Raw genomic sequence first — 20,886 nt, 5'->3', positions numbered from 1 at the left:
TTTTACACAGCCAAAGGCTCACCTTCTTAGATATAGTTCACCCTAAAATTAAAATCATGTCATAATTTACTCACTCTGGTGTTGTTCTAATGCCGTACGGCCTTCTGTCATTTATGCACCACAAAAGGATAATTCATTTTTTCCCCCTAAAATTCCTGTACACACTCATCCATATAATGTGACCAGCATAACGCTTTTTAAAAAAGACACAAAAGTATCACAGAATGATCCCATGCAAAACGGATCGGTCTCGTCTGAAATGTTTGTCACAGCTCAAGTATGTTCAAGGTTAGCTGAAGTGTTGCTCAATGTTTAAAATCATGCATGTGTGCATTCTTGAAAATCCTGAATCAAATATACATGTGCTTTTGCTCATTAAAAGGATCCTCTCATTTGCATTTGGTTTCAAATTAGTTAATGCATTTGATCTTGATCACTTTTTGTTCTAACTGTGCACATATATGCAACTAAATTTAAAGGGCCAGTGCACTGGACAGCGGTTCAATAGAACTATTCCATCATGAACTATTCCATCATTTTACAAATCATGTGTGTGCACATATGAAAGATTTTAAGATAAAAACACAGCGATGTGTGAAATAAGCCACAAATGCTGGGGTCAATGGGCCTGTATTTTCATTTCTTTTCTCTGGTTTTATCTCTAGTTTTATCGATGCATGGCTCTTCTTTTGTGCAGTAATGACTGTGAGAGCACCAGAAGCCTCTTCTCATTCAGGATGATTGTCTTCACTGATGGGCGACCCAGCCCTGAAACTGAAACCAGGCTCATGAAGGCTCATCAACACACTAACATCTCACTTTTAAAAATACATCAATTAGATAATGGAAATAAAGCCCATTACGTCCCTTACTATTACCGTAAGTTCGGTTATCATTATATTAAATTATACAGATATAATATTATGAGTATAATTATTTTTTTAAAGCTAATTCTAGTAGGCTAATTGGGGCATGTTGTCACAAAAGGTAAACATGTATCTTTTTCACTGGGCAATAACACTGTAGCTAGTAGATTTTAAAGTATGTGTCTAGACAGAAATTGACCTTGAAGAATAAACCAACCTCATGGGAATGTTATAAGTGTGCATACTAGCCCTGTTTTCTGTTGATTCTGAGCTGAAAAATAAAGTATATTCACTCTGAAAGCATATTTGCACATCATTCCCCACAACATTCCTCTGGGTTACTCCGGAGGGTTTGTGTAAAGGTGACATTTACCTCTTAAAGATCTGTATGGTCACCTGCAAAAAAGCTGGCACAAGAGAAACCCTCCTGATGTGGATCTTTTATCCAGCATTTTACTCAAAAAATGAGTCTCTCCCTTCGTTTACAGAAGGACAAAGGGCGAAAATACCAGAGGAAATGGGATTGTTACATACAAAAAAACATAACAAGACTAGATTTTCAAAATTGTACCACAATTTCTTCTTGTATCACCTCATGTAATAGTTCTTTTATTAAATAATATTTTTCTTAAAAAAATAAAAAATAAAGTACAAAAATAAGCATTTTTTGAAGCCTCTTTTCTGGGGGCAAAATAATAACACACACCTGCTGTTGACATTCGTACAGCGTTCCGCTCATATTTTCATACGAGTCACCATGGAAACGCCAATGAGAGGACGACTCAAAGTTTCGACCTAAATTCCGGAAGTGTCATGCGACAGAATGTGGGCGGAGCCACGACTACAGGTTGTATAAGAACTGCAGGTTGAAAGTGAATCTTGCAATTGACACCAGGAGCAGATCTGAGGAGGGAGAGCGTGGAAGGAGCATAACTTCGGGTTTATAAGGTTTGAGTTTTTGTCGTAAGATTCTTATTTATTAGGTTTCATATACAGAATATTTCCCGCTGAAGTAAACATGGGGGTTTGAAAACACATATCGCCCTTTAAAAAAAGTTTAGATGGTTTTCAAGCTTTTGAAATGCTAAAATCTCTAGTTGAAATAGTAAATTAATTGTAATCATCTGGAATCTACACGTCTTTCCAGTTGTGTTCGGGTGTGGTTTGGATGGGTTTGTCTCTCTCGGGGAGTGGCAGGAGAGTTTTGGGAAAGCCTCTATAATCCCTCTTTATAAGTTTAAAGGTTTATCTAGTTGGCAAACATTAAGCAAGAATGTATTAACAGGCTCTACAAATAAGTCTTGTTAATAATGTCTTCTTTTTCTCTAGAAGAGACGCCTAAAGATCTTTTAGACATGGCTTTCAACACACTGACCTCTCGAGCCGTTCTTCTGTATGATGAGTGGATTAAGGAAGCAGGTGAGTCGTCATCATCATCTTCATCATCAATGCTACATTTTTCTAAATTTCATAATCATTTGTTAAGAAACAAGTGTTCATTGCTTCAATGAGCTAATTTTTCTGCCTTAAATTATTACATTGTTTAAATTAATAAATTTTTAGCTAACTTGTTTTTTTTTGTGTGTATGTACATTTCTGAAATGCGTAACTCCGACAGTTACCTCACTCTTAAATTGTAATGTGGATTCATGCATTTTCTGTAAAGCTGCTTTGAAACGATGTGTATTGTGAAAAGCGCATTACAAATAAATGTGAATCGAATTGAATCCTCATCAGCGTGACCGTGCCTGTAAGGTTTCTGTCTGGAAAATGACGTCTCTTGCATCACTTGTAGATCCACGGACCGGAAACTGGCTTCTCATGGCCTCCCCGTTCCCTCAAACCTTCATCATCGCTGCCTACATCTACTTCGTGACATCACTGGGTCCTCGGCTAATGGAAAACCGCAAGCCCTTTGACCTCAAGCGTATCATGATCGTCTATAACTTCAGCATTGTGGCGTTTTCCCTTTACATGATTTACGAGGTTTGTCATTTGTGAACTGTCTCGGTTGCATCATGCATGTTATCATTTCTATTGTGTGTGCGTATATGTGCGTTTCTCAATATCTGTTCCCTCGTTGCAGTTTCTGATGTCTGGTTGGGCGAACGGCTACACCTTTGGGTGTGACCTCGTCGACTATTCCAGTTCTCCTCAGGCTCTCCGGGTATGTGAATGGAGCACATTCCTCAGATGTGCATTTGGTACTGTCCTGACGACGTGTGCAACAGTTTGTCATTTCTCTTTCTATCTTGTTTCCTTTTTTCTAGATGGCATGGACCTGCTGGCTGTACTATTTCTCCAAGTTCATTGAGATGCTTGACACTGTAAGTGTGTTTCTTTTGCATTCAAAACAAGTTGTATATTTTATAGTGGATCATCAATGCTAAACCTTTTTTTTTTCTTGTCTTTGTAGATTTTCTTTGTCCTGAGGAAAAAGAACAGCCAAGTTACTTTCCTTCACGTCTACCATCACTCCATCATGCCCTTCACATGGTGGTTCGGGGTCAAATTCTCCGCAGGTAAAGTATTATACGATTGACGGTTAAAGGGACCGTTCACCCAAAAATGAAATCATTTAATCGCCCTCATGTCATTCCAAACCATAATAATTCAAAGGAAACTCATTTTAATTAGGTTTCTGTCCCTCTATTGAAAGTCCAAAAAGGTCATGTAGGCATCGTGAAATGAATTGATTTGTATAATCCAAGTCTTGTGAAGGGATATGATTGCGTTAGATGCTGAACCGCTTTTAAACCAAACAGAAAACAATATTATTTTGCTTACACTCTTAGCAGATTATTTCGCTTGTTTCATGCAAAAACTCACTTTTTTTTCTTTCTTCCTGAAAACAAGACAAATTTTTACTTGTCTAGAGAGTGTTTCTTGATTTATCCAAGTAAGAAAAGCTTTTTGCAGTGTATGACCTTTTTTATTAGGGGGTTTTGGTTACCTGGACCTTCAATGGTGGGACCGAAACCTCTCAGGTTTCATTAAATGGGGATTTGTAAAAGGTGCTTAAAGTTTTTGAAATTTAAACCCTTGAAAACAGCCAAGGGGTACTTGAATTTATTTAAAGACCATATATTTGAAATCGTATAACTTTATTGATAAAATGAAATCTTCGCTGCAATCCGCCTGATATAGATACAGTATAGCCATGTGAAATGGCTCTGAGTGATATTGCTGATATAAATATCCAAGTATATGATCGCTTTATTCTTCAGGTCAATCATGTATTCATGGTGGGGGTCAGTTTGAATGAGGAAAGCGATATCTTTAATGGTTAAAGTTACCAGTCATTGCATGTGCTGCACTTTATTTGTTCCATTTTGTTTTATTAGTTTATCTTTAATCATCTGTCTACTTTTTTTTTCTTTTTTTGTTTTAAAGCTAATAAAGATGTTGTTTGATAAGTGAGATCTCGTATTATAGTCCTTGAAAAACCAAAATATTTAGCCATACACACAAATGAATATAATCCCTCTACTTTGAGCCAAAAATTTAAACCCATATACTCACGCTTTTGCATGTTTTTGTGACTTTTTATATGCAATATGAGTCAGTCATATTGCACATTTCAGCGGCGCTCATTCACTTTCCTTAATGTCCAAGCTGCTTGATTTTGCTTTATGAAGTCCTTTTATTTTTCGGCTTTAACGGACTGTTCATTTGTGTTTCTTAGGTGGTCTGGGAACTTTCCATGCCCTGCTGAACTGCATCGTCCATGTCATAATGTACTCCTACTACGCTCTTTCTGCCATGGGACCGGCCTACCAGAAGTACCTGTGGTGGAAAAAGTACATGACCACCATCCAGCTAGTAAGTTAACCTTTCACAAGCTTCTCTCCCCATCACATGTCCTTTGTTGTCCAAATCCAGCTTTTCACATCTCTAACTTGAACATATTCTTACTAAAAGCCAAAAATTCATCTTTTTTTTTTTTATTATAATGGGGACTTTAACTAAAACTCTTTTTTTATTTATTAAGTGAAACGAAACTGAAATAAAATATAAATATGAGATGAATTTGCAACTAACTGAAATAAAAATAACTGAAAATATAAATATATTAATAAATACTACAATAGTATATATATATATATATATAAAAAATACACAATTATTTGTATTATGTCCTTTTGTTGTCCAAATCCAGCTTTTCAAGTCTCTAACTTGACCATTGTTGTGTTTGCATCAGGTTCAGTTTGTGCTAATCACGGCTCACATCGGCCAGTTCTTCTTCATGAAGGAATGTCCTTACCAGTTCCCCGTTTTCCTCTACGTCATCGGTCTTTATGGGCTGATCTTCCTGCTCCTGTTCGTCCACTTCTACTACCACGCCTACACCAAGGGCAAGAGGCTTCCCAAAGTATGCCAGAATGGAAACTACCTTCTCAAAAAATCTGAGTGATCTCTCTCTTCCCAAGGCCAGCTAAACTTGAAGCTCTAACCTGTTAAGTGGGAATATTCCTTTTTATATTTCATGCGTTCAAGTTCCACTCCCCTGTTTTATGTTAAAACTAATGTGGAAAACCGCCACCTTATCACTGGATTTTACACTTCAGAATTTGCACATTGGTGTTTTTTTTTATTAGAGATTCTGTCCTCATTGTTGTCTTCACTAAAGGCTTTGAAATGAGAATGGGGTGGGAAGTACAGTATTTGTTATAATGTCCTCCAATTTACCTGTAAATATTGAAATTTTCAGCTTTGGAATATGATTGAACTGCTTGGCCAAATACGAAGAGGTAATAAGAGCAAAGGTGATTTGAAGTTTGTTGCTAAAAGGGTTTTTGAAGGTGTTTTAGTTGTAACTGAATGAGCCCGATGCCCTTTGACCCTTGACTGATCTACCTGGAGGTGCTCTAACCTGGAAGTTTATTGGTTGCTGCAGATGTGACATCATCTGAAGTTATTTTGTTTGTGCTACGTGACTATTTATTCTTTATTTAATGCTGATTGTTTTCTTAATATGATCTTTTTAAAAAAAATATGAAATTGATCTGTAGGTATTACCTGTTATGCTTTTATATTCTACTGATCTGAGGAAGACCAGACCAACGTCAGAATTGTTTTTCCTTGTTTGTCTTTTTAAATCAATTTTGTGAAAGAAATGGAAGTGTTTTATAGTGAAACAAAATAAATTATTTGTCACTATCTGTTTTCTTGTGATTTCATTGTGTACATGAGGTGGGTTTTTTTTAACCGCGCAGTTAAACTACACCTCCCATACTGCACTTTGGCTGCCCCGGTAAATCTAATGCCCATATTTGGTAAAGCAGTATCACGTGGTTGATTTCGTGTGCCAATCAAATTAAGTTTCTAAAACGTTTCGGTTTTCAAAAATGAAGTAACTGGCGTGGACGTGGAAATGTGTAAAGAGATAAACGCAGTAAATGGATAAATAAGCAAGTCTATTAGGACTTGAATGGATGGTAAAATGATTGGACCTGGGCCTTATAGGGCGACGAAATTGGTAAGAACAATTTTTTTTTAACGCTTCACGTGAGCTGATTTTGTGTCTCTTTAAACGGTTTGTTCCACTATATTACAATAATATAAGACCACACACACATCATTAGGCCTAATAGGTAATACCTTTGGTTTCTTTCATACACTTTGGGCTGTTTTGCATTCATAACTAGTCGTCTTTCTGACTAGTGGTTAGAAAACCTTTTAATTGGACCTTTTCAATGTTTATTTAACTGTCTATTTGCGTCTGTAGTTTTCAATTACATAAGTTAACGTTACGTTTTCTCAAAATTAGCTTTTTCTATTGCACTTGCATACAAACTTTACAGTTTTATTGGCATCTATATTCTGAAGGACTTTACGTTTTTTACATGTAAGTTATAAAAGTTTATTCCAAAAACATGGTTTTGTTTTTTTCTGGCTGTTGACTATTTATGGAGCGATAAAAGGAGAGTTTTCTATAAAAACCTTAACGTTAATATCACCATAATGAAACAAGAATTTTGAATCCGGCTTTATCCACTGTTCACATTTCTGTTTTGGGAATGTACAAATTAGTACGCATTTAATTCGGTAATGCCTGATTTGCATATTTAAACAAACATAAAAAAAAATCGAGATCCTTAAAAGAATAGTTCACCCAAAAATTATCCAATAATTTACTCAGCCTCAAGGTATCCTAGGTGTATATGACTTTCTTCTTTCAGCCGAACACAGTCAGATTTAAAATTATATAAAAACAAATATCCTGGCTCTTCCAAGCTTTATAATGGGAGTGAATGGGGCTTGAGATTTTGAAGCCCTAAAAAGCAAGTCCATCCATCATAAAAGTATCCATACGACTCCAGGGGGTTAATAAATGCCTTCTGAAGTGAAGCCATGCATGTTGTGTAAGAAAAATATCCATATTTATAACTTTATAAATTATAATCACTGTCTAAGAACATTATTTAACACATTCAATGTATAGATTTTATTAGTATCAGTACAATAATCTTTTTATAGCCTTTCTTTAAACACATTTTTGTATCAGCAAAATCCAATATCAATGGACCTTTACTTCATATGTATTGATTTCAATACATTGAATAAAAAATGTCTTGAGTATTTAAACTTGCAGACTGCAGTTATCCTCTTTTGCCGTTGAAATACACAATATTTCATTTTTAATGTTATTGTTATCGACTCGATAAGAAAATCTGGCCGATATATTAAAGCTGATAAATAATGTATTATTTCCTTCAGCTGAGACACTTCGGATGCGCACTGTTCAACATGATGGTTTTGAATTGCTTGAAATATGATTGGAATCACTTATTGCAGTTCAGTTCAACATGTGCAGCGCAAGTCTGTCATATCAGCTACATAAAACTATAATGAGAACATCATAATTGTGTGCTTGGGTCATGGCTTTCAATGCTGAGACTTAGGTTTTTGTAATCATTCTCTCAAAAATAATATAAAAATTTGGATTTAGATTTATCGGACAATATGTCGGCTTTCAAACATAAATAATTATCGGTATCGGCCAAAATGTTCATATCCCTAGTTGAATATGTGAATGTTTAATTAAGTAAAAGAATTTGAGATACCTGATTTATTTTTAGATTGTACGGGTTTGTTCTGTAATGACTTGCGGTATTAATTTGATTTGTGCAGGTCTCAAAGTCTTAAATTTCATTTTAAAAGCTCTGCAGAAACCCTGTAAACGCTACAACATTGTTACAATGTAAATGTACCACCTCTCTCAACAAATGGCAGTTAAAACAGCATTAATTCTGAAACGTCTTCTGTTTTCTCCAGTGGAATGAGACCATCAAGCTCTTCCGTGGTGGAATGCCAGTAAGACGTCACTGGGCTCATTTCAGGAGTTACGATCACAGTTTCACAGGAGCCGAGGCTGTCGACTTTCTCCATGATCTGCTCAGACAAAACCAGAACTTCGGGCCGGAGGTGACGCGCTACCAAACACTCCAGTTACTGCGAAAATTCCTCAAAAATCACGTCATCGAGGACGTCAAAGGACGGTTTGGTAAAGAGGACTTTGAGGACAACGGGCATCTATACAGGTGATTTTAAAGAATCTTTCATAAATGGCTTTATTTTGCTGTTTATTAATGTGAAGCTGCTTTGAAACTGCTGTGTATTGACTAAAGCGCTATAAAAAGTTTTATTTTTAAATATAGCTATTAAGTTTGGTGTCGGTAAAGTTTTTTTTAATGTTTTTCTGCCCACCAAGGCTTCGTTTATTGGATAAGAAATACAGTGAAAATAGTGAAATATTATTACAATTTAAAATAATTGTTTTCTATGTGAATATATGTTAAACTGTTATTTATTCCTGTGATCAAAGCTGAATTTTCAGCATCATTACTACAGTCTTCAGTGTCACATGATCCTTCAGAAATCATTATAATATGATGATTATAAGGAAAATCTTACCGACCCCAAATTGTTAAACGGTAGTGTATGTTGCATTGTAATTTAAAAAAAATTATATTTCAATATAATTAATAATAAATGCTTTAAATTTGTCAGATTTCCTCCACAATCACCTCTGAAGCCTGTTCCTGTGCGTCCACCTGTGAGAGATCCCGGCTCAGTTCCCAGAATCCCACGCTGGGACGACTATGAGGAGATTACAGTGCCGGAGAAGATCCCCATGAAGCCTCTTATGGTGAGAGAACTTTTGTCTGTGGATGCTGTATCATCTTAAAAATTTATTCTTTCTGGTGCTTTTTACAATGTTAACCCTTTCGCACGTACGATCACACCGGTGTGATCAGTCTTGGCTGGTCCCTGGAGCGTACTATCACACCGGTGTGATCAGTCTTGGCTGGTCCCTGGAGCGTACGATCACACCGGTGTGATTAGAACGGTCAGTCCATCACATGATCAACTGTTAAATTCAAATGTGCTTTCGCGCGTTGACTGGCGCTGAGCCAGAGTCGGACGCACTCAGTGCTGTCATATATCACAACTATTGAGTGTTTTCAACCAAATAATGTTTATTTTAGCTTTCAGACACTTAAATACACATAAGTACTAGCAAAACAATGATTTTGAGTTTGTAAAATACACACTGATGTCTATGGAAGCGGCAATAATAATCCTTTCCATTATAATAAGACGACACTTTCATTCATATCAGATACACATTGTGTAAGTAGCTTTACATTTGACCCTAATCTTCTCCCAGTTCACCGGCCATTTACTTTCATGTATTTCATGTATTTCATGAGAAGTTGAGGAATTGAGGTGTTGTAAATCCAACAGATCCGATTCTCTGAACAGTGAAACAAACTAACATGGCGCCGCCCATTGCGCATACAGCTCAAATAACGCGATCGTTTTAACGGTGTATAAACAACAAAACACATCCACTTGCACATATTTGACAATCGGAATATCAGTGTTTCATGCTATTGCTAATACATTTGTGTATATTTTTAATAAAAAAGGAAAAAATACATAAAAGCAGATCATCATTCATTCAGCGCTGTGTTGTGGTTGCGCTGTGTCACGTGACAAGCAATGACGCGTCACCATGGAAACATTAAAGTGACAAGTTCTAAATAACGGCCGCCTTGAAAAACTCACGCTGGGGGATCAGTTAGAATATTTTAAACTTACGTGTGAAAGGGTTAAACCTACTGAGCATGAGTAGTGTTATTTTTTAAAATTTCTTAAATATTTTTCTTTTGATCTCAGAATTCCGAGTCGTGGAATAAGAGGCACAGCATCGCCATCGATGAGGTTCCTGAATGCCGGTTAATCCGGAGGACAGAGTTAACCCCTAAACACGTGGACCAGATATGGAAGTCAATGACACTAACACAGTAAGCATCAACCTGGTCACTTCATGTGTTTTTACTGATCCGATAGCTATCTGATTTGTTAAAACAGTTCCATTTCCACATAAATGTGTCTTCGGGAAACAAATTTAAATCCGATCTCCCGCCCGCGCTATGTGCAAATTTACCGGAGTTCACATCAACGAAAGCAACATTCATGAGCTGCATTTTATTGATCATCAGCTATGATATACAATGAGCGCAATAGGAGAGAGAGTGGTAAGATCATTTAGTCTCACTACTTTGAATACTTTGAATGTCTTGAACATCTGTGACTTGTCCCTCCAGCGGGAATTCTTCTCTTTATCAGTGTCAGTGTTTCTGAACTCCCTGAAATGCCTCCATTGTAGTCTTGAGTTTCTTCCGGAACGAACACGTCGCAATATTCCGGGGATGGACATTTCCCAAACACACTCGAAGTGCTCGAAGTGCTCGACTAATCACAACACACTGATCCAGCCGACCAATCAGAGCACAGTGTGCTTTTCAGAAGGAGGGGCTTCAGAGAGACAGGAAGTAAACAGAGCGTTACTGACAGACTGGGAAGAGAGGAGCCGCAACAATGGAGAATATGAGGAAAATAATCAACATTCAAGCAGGAAAACCTGTTCTAGTTGAACCTAAAAACAACATTAAGACTTTAAAAAAGGGCATTATAGGTCCCCTTTAAGAAGTGGCAATATAATGCTCATTTACAAGTTCATAATTCTATTTTTGGGGAATACATTCACATGATTTAAAAAAAAAAATGTACATGCTGCAGCACCTCTTTTTACTCTCTGTCTGTTTTAGTTCCTGTCTCTTTAAATCCCACCCAATTTTATTTCTCGTGCCATTTATACGGTAAAAATAGTTTTGCGTGCATGATACGCACTGTAAACCCCTTGGGTAGGATTAGGGGTGTGGAGTGCGTGCGTATTACACGCCATAAAGTGCATATCATATGCACGCAAAAACGGCATATCATATGCATGCAAAAACTATTTTTGGTGTAGATGGCACGAGAAATAAAAATCGTGCTGTAGATACGCACTTTCATGAGACCGACGTTTCGCAGATGTGCGTCGGGGTTTCTCTCGTTATTAAACCGCGGAGACGTAGCCTAGTGCCTCAGAAAACCTGATTTGCCTGTTTACATGACAGGCGAATTGGCACATATCTGATTTATATCCACATATGAACGATGCCATATTGACTTAGCTAAGTCAATGGCAGGACTACATATGAGACGTGGCCTTATAGATAACTCTCTTTATCAGTTTACAGACTGTTTTGGGTCTCCAGTCTCTGGATGGGGTTTTAGATGCCAAACATCTGAGCCCGAAGCACATCGTTCACAATGTATTTGGTGTTAATAAGCAGGGCATTGTGGTTCTGAAGAACAAAACAGGTGAGCATGGGTTATATTTTAACACATTAAATGTTCTTATAGCTAATTTCTGACAGATCATCTCTTTCTCTGTTTTGTTTCTGATCATTTTATCTGTAGAAGACGTGCCTCATTGGGTTTTATCTGCAATGAAATGCCTGGCAAACTGTGAGTGACTGATGACCTGCTGTCATACTGATTCAACTCAATGACACCACTGTTCAATAAATAATCAAAAAAGCAATTATTTTACCAAGTGAAATAGTTCATTAGCCTATATATAGGTTCGCAAGCTGCTTGCCATGCTAATATGGAATTAAATATGTCTGTATGCATGTATTTTTATAACCCCTGTTTTTTTATGATAGTTTATACATCTCTGAATTTGCTTAATCTTCAGGGCCCAATGGCAGTGACGCTAGGCAGCCCATGTATCCAGGGTTTGAGAGAGACGTCTTCAGGACAGTTGCGGAACATTTTCAGAGACTGAAAGAACCACTTTTGACCTTCCATTTGTATGAAATATTTGTTAGTATTTTGGGTGAGTGATGCACAAGCTTTTCATATGATCAGTGCCATTTAATCAGCCGCTAGAGAGAAGAGACTTCTTTAAAGATTTTTAAGTACTGAGATAAAAGTTTATAATTCTGATATATTTATTTTATTTTTATTTATCCTGTATTTTACCAGGTGATGTCCAATTGAGATATTCAAATCTCTTTTACAAGGGAGCCCTGGGGCAACAATTACACAAGTTACACAGAATCACATAAACAACACAACAAACAAAACAGATTTAGATGTAAAACAATTTAAGAATGACTTGATGTGGTCATTGAAAACATGTGCATTGTTCAAATTTGGAACGTTTAAGTAATTGTTTAAAATGTTCAAGTGGGATAAAAACAGAAAGCTTCGATACTTTTTGGAGCAAATTCCAACACCAAGGAGCAGCATAGCTAAAAGCAGCCTTACCGAATTCAGTTGTTATGCGTGGGATATTTAGAGCCAGAAGGTTAACGGAGCGGAGATTGTAAATGGAGTGTTTCCAGGTCAACAGACTAGTAAGATAGCTGGGTAAATTACCGTTAATGACTTTATAAATAAAAATGTGCCAGTGGAACCATCTACGCAGGCCTAAAGAGCTAAAACCAGCCGCCTCATAAAGACGACCGTGATGAGTACGTGACTTGGCATTTGTAATAAACCGTAATGCACAATGGCAGACTGTGTCAAGTGTGTGCAGCGTGGTAGAGGCAGCATGCATATAAATAACATCCCCATAGTCCAGGACTGGTAAGAAAGTGGCACTGATCAATTTCCTCCTAGCTTGGAGAGTAAAACAGGATTTATTTCTAAAATAAAAATAAACACTGATGTCTACGGAAGCGTCAAAATAGAGCAAATCACCTTTTGGAAGTAACTTGCCGCTTCAAATAACGATTATCTCAATTTCATCGTTACATCAGTAGGTGGCGACAATTGATTGTTAAATTTATTTGTCATTGAATCATTCATTCAAGAGATTCATTCAAAAACATTGATTCACTTGTTTCATTACTGGATGAAGTATGAGTGAGTCATTGAATCATTCATTTAACACGATAAAAAAAAAAATTATTCAAAATTGAATTTTTTTAAATGGACCACAGCAAATAACATTTTGTCAGAACCTCTAGTAATTTACAAGTTATTTTGTTTAATTGTCTATTCAAGATTGTTATATATATATATATATATATATATATATATATATATATATATATATATATATATATATATAATACACATTACTTAAATAGCTTTATTCAATGTATCAGCTATTGAAATACCCAGTTGAAAACTAATACATAGTAGGAGTGTAGCGGTTCTCTGTAAAAATTAAACCGTACCGTTCTGCACCCACGGTTCTGGATGCACTTGCACCGCGGTTCATCTCAAATCTGATGACACATCTATAATCTGGTTTGTTGGTTAAACAGACAGTTCTGCTAATGTATGTTTCTGACGATGGGTGCACATGCTGGCTCCCCAGTGATACATTACAACAGCGATAATCAAAAGAATGTGAACAAAACGGCCACTCTTTGTAAACTTTGTTTAATGCGAGTGCCGTTTGCTCGAACGTGACCAGTCGTTTACGCCGTCATCACCCGAGTGTTGAGAGCACAGGCGAGACCTGAACTGCACACATGCTATCTGTGTTTAAACTAAACTCATTTAAGCCCTGCCAATTTAAACATTCAAGAGCAACTGAGCAAGAAAGAGAATGAGAAAGAGAACTTGCACGCGCTGTGAGAAGAGTTGTGTGTGTGTGTGTGTGTGTGTGTGTGTGTGTGCACATCCGGAGCGCGCACATGTCTCAGATAGCGTGCAAATATTGAGTTTTCTTTCAAGTCTTGCACTTGAATGGACAAATTCACACAACAATTATGTCAACATGCCCGTCTTGATAAGTTTCCTAGCAGACATAGTCTGTTATGCCTTAGGTTAACTTATAGGGTTGAGAAATACAACGCATATGTAAGAGTATCAGTGTTTTGGATCTGTGCATTGTGTCTTAAAGGGTACACAACCTAATATACAAGGAAATCACTTGCTACTCTTAAATAGCTTTTGTAACTTTAATAAGGATTAATCTTTAATTTATAAAGTGAAATATCCAATTTTATTTTACATTTGATTTCTTTATTCAATTTCTGTACCTGAGAACTACTGTTTATTTTATTTGTATATTTGCTCTATTGTATTTATTTGTGCTGTTGCTTGTAGTTAGATTATTTGTTCTTATTTCCTTCATTTTTATTTGACAGTAATCCCTCTTTCCCTGAACATACCACATACCGAACCGTACCGAAACGGTGAATCTAAAACCGTGATACAAACTGAATCGGAAGCAACTTGAACCGTTATAACGCTAATACATTTAAGAAAAAAAACTACATTTTAAAATGGTCATCAGATGCCCATTTTCCACAAGTTGGTATGATTCTTCAGGGTCTTTATGAAAAGTTTGTAACATACTTTGGTTAAAATTCCTTAATGGTAAAACAACACCCTTTTTACCTCCTCAAAAACAGCTCTGTTCACAGTGACCCGTTTCAGAGCATGTCTCTTTAAATGATAATGAGCAACTAGTCAAGCCCCCCCCCCTTCTCTTCTGTGTGGCGTATCGACAAAAGACACGTAAAGTGCTGCAAAGTGCTGCCTTGGCGGACAGTATTCAAATGGCTGAGGGCGGAAATATGCTAATACGGGAAATATGCTAATACGGGAAATATGCTGATACGGGACAATCCGTCAGTGGTTGTGGGCGGAGCATGAGCAATATTACATCATATTGCTCAGAAAATCCAAACGAGTTGATTATTGAAAGTGTTTAGGCTTTTTGAGGATTAAAAAAAAGGAGTGAATGGATTTTTTGGAAATGTATGGTGGTTGTGTCCACACACTGCAAACACACATTTATATGCAAACACAATATAAAAGTGAATTTTGCAACCGATGACCCCTTTAAAATAATATTGAATTGTACTGTTAATGTAAGGATTCACATCAACAAGGCTCTGAATGAGTATAAATGATTATGTGTGTGTTCTCCGCGCAGGTCTTCTGCAGAGGCAGTCTGTTGCGGTTGAAGCGTTGCAGGTCTGCTGTGTCCTGCTGCCTCCTGCCAACCGTCGTAAACTACAGCTGTTAATGCGTCTGATGGCTAAAGTCTGCGCCAACCCCTCACTCCCCCCTCTGAACGACACCATAGGAGCACGAACTCTGGTAACTCACTCACCTCCTCATATAGAGGCTCTGTATAGATGCTCATTATTTGGCAACCCAGTATGCAATAGCTGTCATTTCAGCTTCTAGGTTAACTATAGACCCGATATACTCCGGCTATGAGGCTCACTTCTAGACAAAATAACCTTGAATTTGGTTACATGTCATTTTTGCTAAAATAACTTGCGAGATGTGTGATATTCCATCATGTAAGCAAAGTAAAGAGTGATTACAAGGTGTTCGGTTTCATTTCTTCACTCATTTCTTTATCTAATTGATGACTAGTCTATCCTTTGGCGATGGTTTAGACGTCTATTAAATTTTCACTGACAGCCCCTTGTTTTAGCCTAGACGTCTGGGCTGTGTTTGGACGCTATTAGCCGTCTTTTAAATGCAAAATTGCTTGCTGGGAAATAGCTGATAATCCTTAACTGTTATAGTTAATTTATAATTCAGCTCAGCGTTCAAGCATCTTTCACACGGTCTGTCTCTTGTGGGCGCTGATGCTCCCGTACAGATGGTCCAGACCTTCTCGCGGTGCATTCTGGGATCTGCGGATGAGGTGGACTTGGATGAGCTTTTGGCCACAAAGCTGGTCACGTTTATGATTGATAACCATGACAGTGTGTTGAAGGTGCCGTCCAACCTGCGAAAATCTGTCGAGGAGCATCTGTCCCACCTCAGAAGAGCTCAGGTCAGCGTCCCACATCATTCATTACATGCTTGATTACTGATTGAAAATATGAAACGGCATATTTAATAACTTCTTTAGTGTATTTCTGAGAGTAACTAAATAATAAATGGGAATGAATCAGTGTTGGGTAAGTTACTACTAATTATATTTTCAACATTGTAATTAGATAACTGTAGTAATTACTCTCTCTATTGCATTACTTATTCCTAATTACTTTCTAAATCCGATATCAACCTTGAGCAGCTGAACAATACAAGGATAGACAAGAAACTGCTCTTTTAATTCTATTAACTAAATAATATAAAATTGCATAAATTATTCTTGAACCGACCAAAGTATTTAAAAGGGAGAAGATTACATTAAAACATAAATTTTAACATTAGATGTTAAATGGTTTTATATAGAATTGTTCTATAGTCTACTCTATACAGTATTTAATGCGATTACATCAGAAGTGTAATCAGAAAAATTAAAAGTAATCCCTTACTTTACTTTTTCAGGGGATAAGTAATTAAATTACAGTATTTAATTACTTAGTAATGCATTACACCAACACTGCAATTAATGTAATAATTACATATTATACAGATTTAATTGGATAGTTCAAAGTAGACTGTGATATTATTATTTTGATGTTATTTTTGCCTGCTTACAAAGCCTTGCTTATATCAGAGCAGAGTTGCTAATTTACTATAAGGTTTCATTTGTTAACATTAATTGACACTATTCTTAGTTGACTCTAATTGAGTCAACATGAACTAACAATGAACAATGCTTTTACAGCATTTATTAATCTCAGTCAATTTTTACATTTACTAATAGATCTTAAACATCAAAAGTTGTCTGTTAACATTAGTTAATGCACTGTGAACTAACATGAACTGTATTTTCAGTAATGAACATTAACAAAGCTTAATAAATGCTGTAAAACATGTAAAATCCATGTAAACTTATGCACTAGTCTTGACAAATTATTGTAAAGTGTTACCAAAAAGATATTAAACTAAGAATTGTAAGTCAATTTTGATTCCCTGTTGACTTTTTGCGAAGGGCTTATTTCTCCACTCAATTCATTTTTAAGCAAATTATGTTGAAAAGCTTTTGTGTAATAAAATGAATAAGCTTTGTGATTGACGTCTCTTCTTACCCCAAATTCTCACATGCTTTGGTTTCTTCCAGATAAAGTACGCGGGTACTGACACAGACTCTTCGGTGGCGTCTCCGCCTCACTCGTTCTGTCGTCAGATCAGCCGAGAGGAGTTTGAGCATCAGAGGGTTTCAGCATCTCAGGGTGCCATCGTGGAGCTGCTGGAGAGCATCGTACAAGACAAGAACATGTCCATGAAAGACAAGAAGAAGAAGCTCAAGCAGGTTAGAAAGGAATCTTTTGACATCCGTTCAGTGATAAATGAATATCTGTGGCATGCTGTGCATCACCACAGAAAAATTCTGCAATGCATTTACGGTAATAGAAGAGTTGAAAGGGTCATATTATGCTTTTTTACATGTTCACAAAGTCCCTCCAGCGGGAATTCTTCTCTATATCAGTGTCAGTGTTTCTGAACTCCTGAAACGCCTCCATTGTAGTCTTGAGTTTCTTCCGGGAACGAACACGTCACAATATTCCTCATTTAAATAATTCATACACAAAATAAAGCGGCAGGGCCTGGTTGAGTTAGTTAGTAGTGTGTTAAACTGGTGGTTATGGTAAGGGGCGGGACATTTCCCAAACACACTCGAAGCGCTCGACCAATCACAACACACTGATCCAGCCGACCAATCAGAGCACAGTGTGCTTTTCAGAAGGAGGAGCTTCATAGAGACAGGAAGTAAACAGAGCGTTACTGACAGACTGGGAAGAGATGAGCCGCAACAATGGAGAATATGAGGAAAATAATCAACATTCAAGCAGGAAAACCTGTTCCAGTTGAGCCTAAAAACATCAAGACTTTGGGCTTAAAGGGGAACTATTTACCGTTTTTTTTCATAGTGTACTACAGTTTTGATGCGACTGCTTTGCGTATGCATACAGCCAAATGCACATCCTTTAAAAGTAGAGTGCATTAGTGCCAAAACACATTTTCAGCGCCGTTGGTTCTGTTAGTATTTTTCCTCGTTCATTTTTCACAGGATTCTAGGAAATCTTGGTTAAAACATTATAAGCCATGAAGCAATTCAGATGCAGGCTGCATAACAACATTTATTTGGACCAAAAAAATTATTTAAGTTGGACAAGAAGATAAAGGTTCAAGACTGTACTGACAGCTTTAGTGAGTGAAAGAACAATCCCATGAAGCTTTGCAAACAAAAATAATGGAGAAAGATAAAAGTATTCATTTAATCTCAAGCATGATTGTATGTTGTATGAATGTAATCCAGACGTCCTACATTCATCATGCTGTCATTATCATGTGACCTTTCAGCATCAGTTGCGTCGCTTCACTGCCATTCATAAATCCTCTCCCGTGGCCTCATGGGATAGTAAAGTCTCAATCGTATGAACACTTCAGAATCTCAACAGAAGAAGTAGGTCATCCAGATACTTTTTACCTACTCCTTTATGAGTGCTGTGAATTCAGACATACTACTTTTGTCACTTAATGTTTTTCGCCTACTATAGAGTAGGGAAGTATGTGATTTCAGATGCAGCCACAGCCTAGCACATCATTCGCAGTGCATCATGGGAGTGGGTGGATTAGATTGGTATAATGTAGTTTTTCACTACGAGTTCTGCTGTTAAACAAGATCATTTAAAAAAAGTTGAAACAGATGGCTTCAACAAAAGCATATACCATCAATTAACAACCTCAGTTATCATTAAAAATCAATTTCTCTATGGGGAGTGCTATGCATACGTGTAAAAACCCAAGTATACTTTATAATGGCTTTCTTTTGCTTGAATTTTTTTACCCTGAATATTTCTGTTCTGTTGTTCCACAAGGCTAATCCGTTCGGTACTTGACTATATTTCATATCTTCATGTGGGGTAACTGTGAAATCTGAGATGCACTGTTTATTTTCCCCATGTGATTTTTCTCCATGTGATTGCTGTCAGTTCCAGAGATCTCATCCTGATATCTACCGAAGACGCTTTCCCACCGCTGAAAGTGAGGCGGTGGTTTTCCCAGAGAGACCGCAGAGACTCAAACCTCAGCTGATGTTCCTGACGCTGAAGAAACCCTTCCAGCCCTTCCAGAGGAGCTGGAGCTTTCGGGCCTGAGTCTCGTGTGTTACTATCAAGGAGAGATGTTACTGAACATTACAGGTGGTGCTATGACAGTCGAAATCCACATAGCACCAAATTCACCTCGCCAGCGATCAGCTGACTGGATTGTTGGATTGATGAAGGTATAATGCTGTGCATTAGAGCCCTTTAACGCAAGACACTACAGGCAAAACCAGTGTTTTATTCACAGCTCAATTTGGAGATTTTGGGCTATTTTGCTTCCATAGCTTGTCTTCTTTCAGACTAGTGGAAAAAAAACATCCAAAATACACATTTAAGTGTTCATTTTATTACACTCGATCTCTTTGCATCTGTAGATTTCAATTACAAAACATTTCTTTAATGATGTTTTCTGAAAAATTAGATCCACATAAATCTCTACTTCAGTAACTGAAGGGTTTTTTCATATATCACTCATCTGATATATATTTAACATTTTATTTCTTTAAAAAAAGGTCAAAAATTATTTTCTGTCTGTTAACAGTATATGCTGATTTCTGAAGAGTGATAAAAAGTTAAAACCTTTAACTCTAATATGAGACAAGAATTCTGAACCTGCTTTATCCAGTGTTTAGATTTCTGTTTTTCTATGCAAATTAGTCCATACGTAGGTAGACCATGCCTCAGTTGCATATTTAAACATAACATTTCAGAAAATATGTAATACAGAACAATTGTCCTAATGTATTGTGATTGACTGGGGAAAGTATGATATCTAGTTATTTTTCCCCCTACTCACCTGTAGTGTCTTGCTTTAAGAATGTGCCTGAAAATAATAATAATAAAGATTTATGGTCACACTTTAGTTTAGGGTCCAATTCTCACCTTAACGTTTGCCTCAATAACCTCCTAATTACTGCTTATTAAACGGCTAGTTCACTCAAAAATGAAAATTCTGTCAGTAATTACTCTCCCTCATGTTGTTCAACCCCGTAAGACCTTCGTTCATCTTCAGGACACGAATTAAGATATTTGTGATTAAATCTGAGAGTTGGATCACTCCTCCATAGGCTTCTAAGGGATTGAAACTTGTTCCCCGAAAAGTTATTAAAGACATCGTTAAAATAGTCCAAGTGACTACAGTGGCTCAATCTTAAGTTTATCAAGCGACGAGAATACTTTTTGTGCGCAAAAACAAACAAAAATAACGACTTTATTTCAACTATTCATTTCCTTCTCTGTGGGCCTCGAGTGAGTTCACTAGTGTAACAGCGCAGCGCTTCTGTGTTGTACGTCACACGCATCACACACATGACCAGCGTCGGCCAATAGTGAGCCTACGTGTGACGTAGCTCTACGCTATCACACTACGTTAACTCACTCGAGGCCCACAGAGAAGGAAATGAATAGTTGAAATAAAGTCGTTATTTTTGTTTGTTTTTGCGCACAAAAAGTATTCTCGTCGCTTGATAAACTTAAGATTGAGCCACTGTAGTCACTTGGACTATTTTAACGATGTCTTTAATAACTTTTCGGGGAACAAGTTTCAATCCCTTAGAAGCCTATGGAGGAGTGATCCAGCTCTCAGATTTAATCAAAAATATCTTAATTCGTGTTCCGAAGATGAGCGAAGGTCTGACGGGGTTGAACAACATGAGGGAGAGTAATTACTGACAGAATTTTCATTT

General features: G+C 37.0%; 2 protein-coding genes across 3 annotated transcripts; both read left to right on the top strand.

The window, feature by feature from the left end:
- Positions 1-1,687: 1,687 nt before the first annotated feature.
- On the top strand, positions 1,688-6,026 carry LOC143750635 (very long chain fatty acid elongase 7-like). Its single transcript, XM_077243826.1, has 8 exons — positions 1,688-1,814; positions 2,196-2,285; positions 2,662-2,852; positions 2,953-3,033; positions 3,137-3,193; positions 3,283-3,388; positions 4,552-4,688; positions 5,068-6,026. The coding sequence occupies exons 2-8, from the start codon at positions 2,222-2,224 to the stop codon at positions 5,278-5,280; spliced, it is 849 nt and encodes a 282-aa protein (XP_077099941.1). The 5' UTR covers positions 1,688-1,814; positions 2,196-2,221; the 3' UTR covers positions 5,281-6,026.
- Positions 6,027-6,216: 190 nt separating this feature from the next.
- On the top strand, positions 6,217-19,611 carry LOC143750631 (DEP domain-containing protein 1B-like). 2 transcript variants are annotated; one of them, XR_013207185.1, is made up of 12 exons: positions 6,217-6,345; positions 8,145-8,410; positions 8,880-9,018; positions 10,053-10,180; positions 11,455-11,585; positions 11,685-11,732; positions 11,965-12,105; positions 15,172-15,338; positions 15,856-16,032; positions 17,212-17,403; positions 18,412-18,558; positions 19,088-19,186. XR_013207185.1 is itself a non-coding variant. In XM_077243808.1 (11 exons), exons 1-11 carry the CDS (start codon positions 6,298-6,300, stop codon positions 19,250-19,252), a joined length of 1,602 nt encoding a protein of 533 aa, XP_077099923.1. In that variant the 5' UTR covers positions 6,217-6,297; the 3' UTR covers positions 19,253-19,611. The 2 variants fall into 2 exon arrangements, 1 of the variants encoding a protein (XP_077099923.1); XM_077243808.1 differs by lacking the exon at positions 18,412-18,558 and having other exon boundaries at positions 19,088-19,611.
- Positions 19,612-20,886: the final 1,275 nt, after the last annotated feature.

The sequence above is a fragment of the Siphateles boraxobius genome, unplaced genomic scaffold (genome assembly GCF_051911475.1).
Source record: "Siphateles boraxobius isolate OS27281-9 unplaced genomic scaffold, OSU_SipBor_1 25, whole genome shotgun sequence".
Taxonomy (NCBI): Eukaryota; Metazoa; Chordata; class Actinopteri; order Cypriniformes; family Leuciscidae; genus Siphateles; species Siphateles boraxobius.
This window is presented reverse-complemented; position numbering and strand designations above follow the sequence as displayed.

Excerpts from the sequence above, each read along its gene's own strand:
- LOC143750635 (XM_077243826.1), top strand. The coding sequence starts at position 2,222 with ATGGCTTTCAACACACTGACCTCTCGAGCCGTTCTTCTGTATGATGAG. Across the intron at positions 3,389-4,551 it reads CGGGGTCAAATTCTCCGCAG|GTGGTCTGGGAACTTTCCAT; the intron begins GTAAAGTATTAT and ends TGTGTTTCTTAG. Across the intron at positions 4,689-5,067 it reads ACATGACCACCATCCAGCTA|GTTCAGTTTGTGCTAATCAC; the intron begins GTAAGTTAACCT and ends TGTTTGCATCAG.
- LOC143750631 (XM_077243808.1), top strand. The coding sequence starts at position 6,298 with ATGGATGGTAAAATGATTGGACCTGGGCCTTATAGGGCGACGAAATTG. Across the intron at positions 12,106-15,171 it reads AATATTTGTTAGTATTTTGG|GTCTTCTGCAGAGGCAGTCT; the intron begins GTGAGTGATGCA and ends TTCTCCGCGCAG. Across the intron at positions 15,339-15,855 it reads CCATAGGAGCACGAACTCTG|ATGGTCCAGACCTTCTCGCG; the intron begins GTAACTCACTCA and ends GCTCCCGTACAG.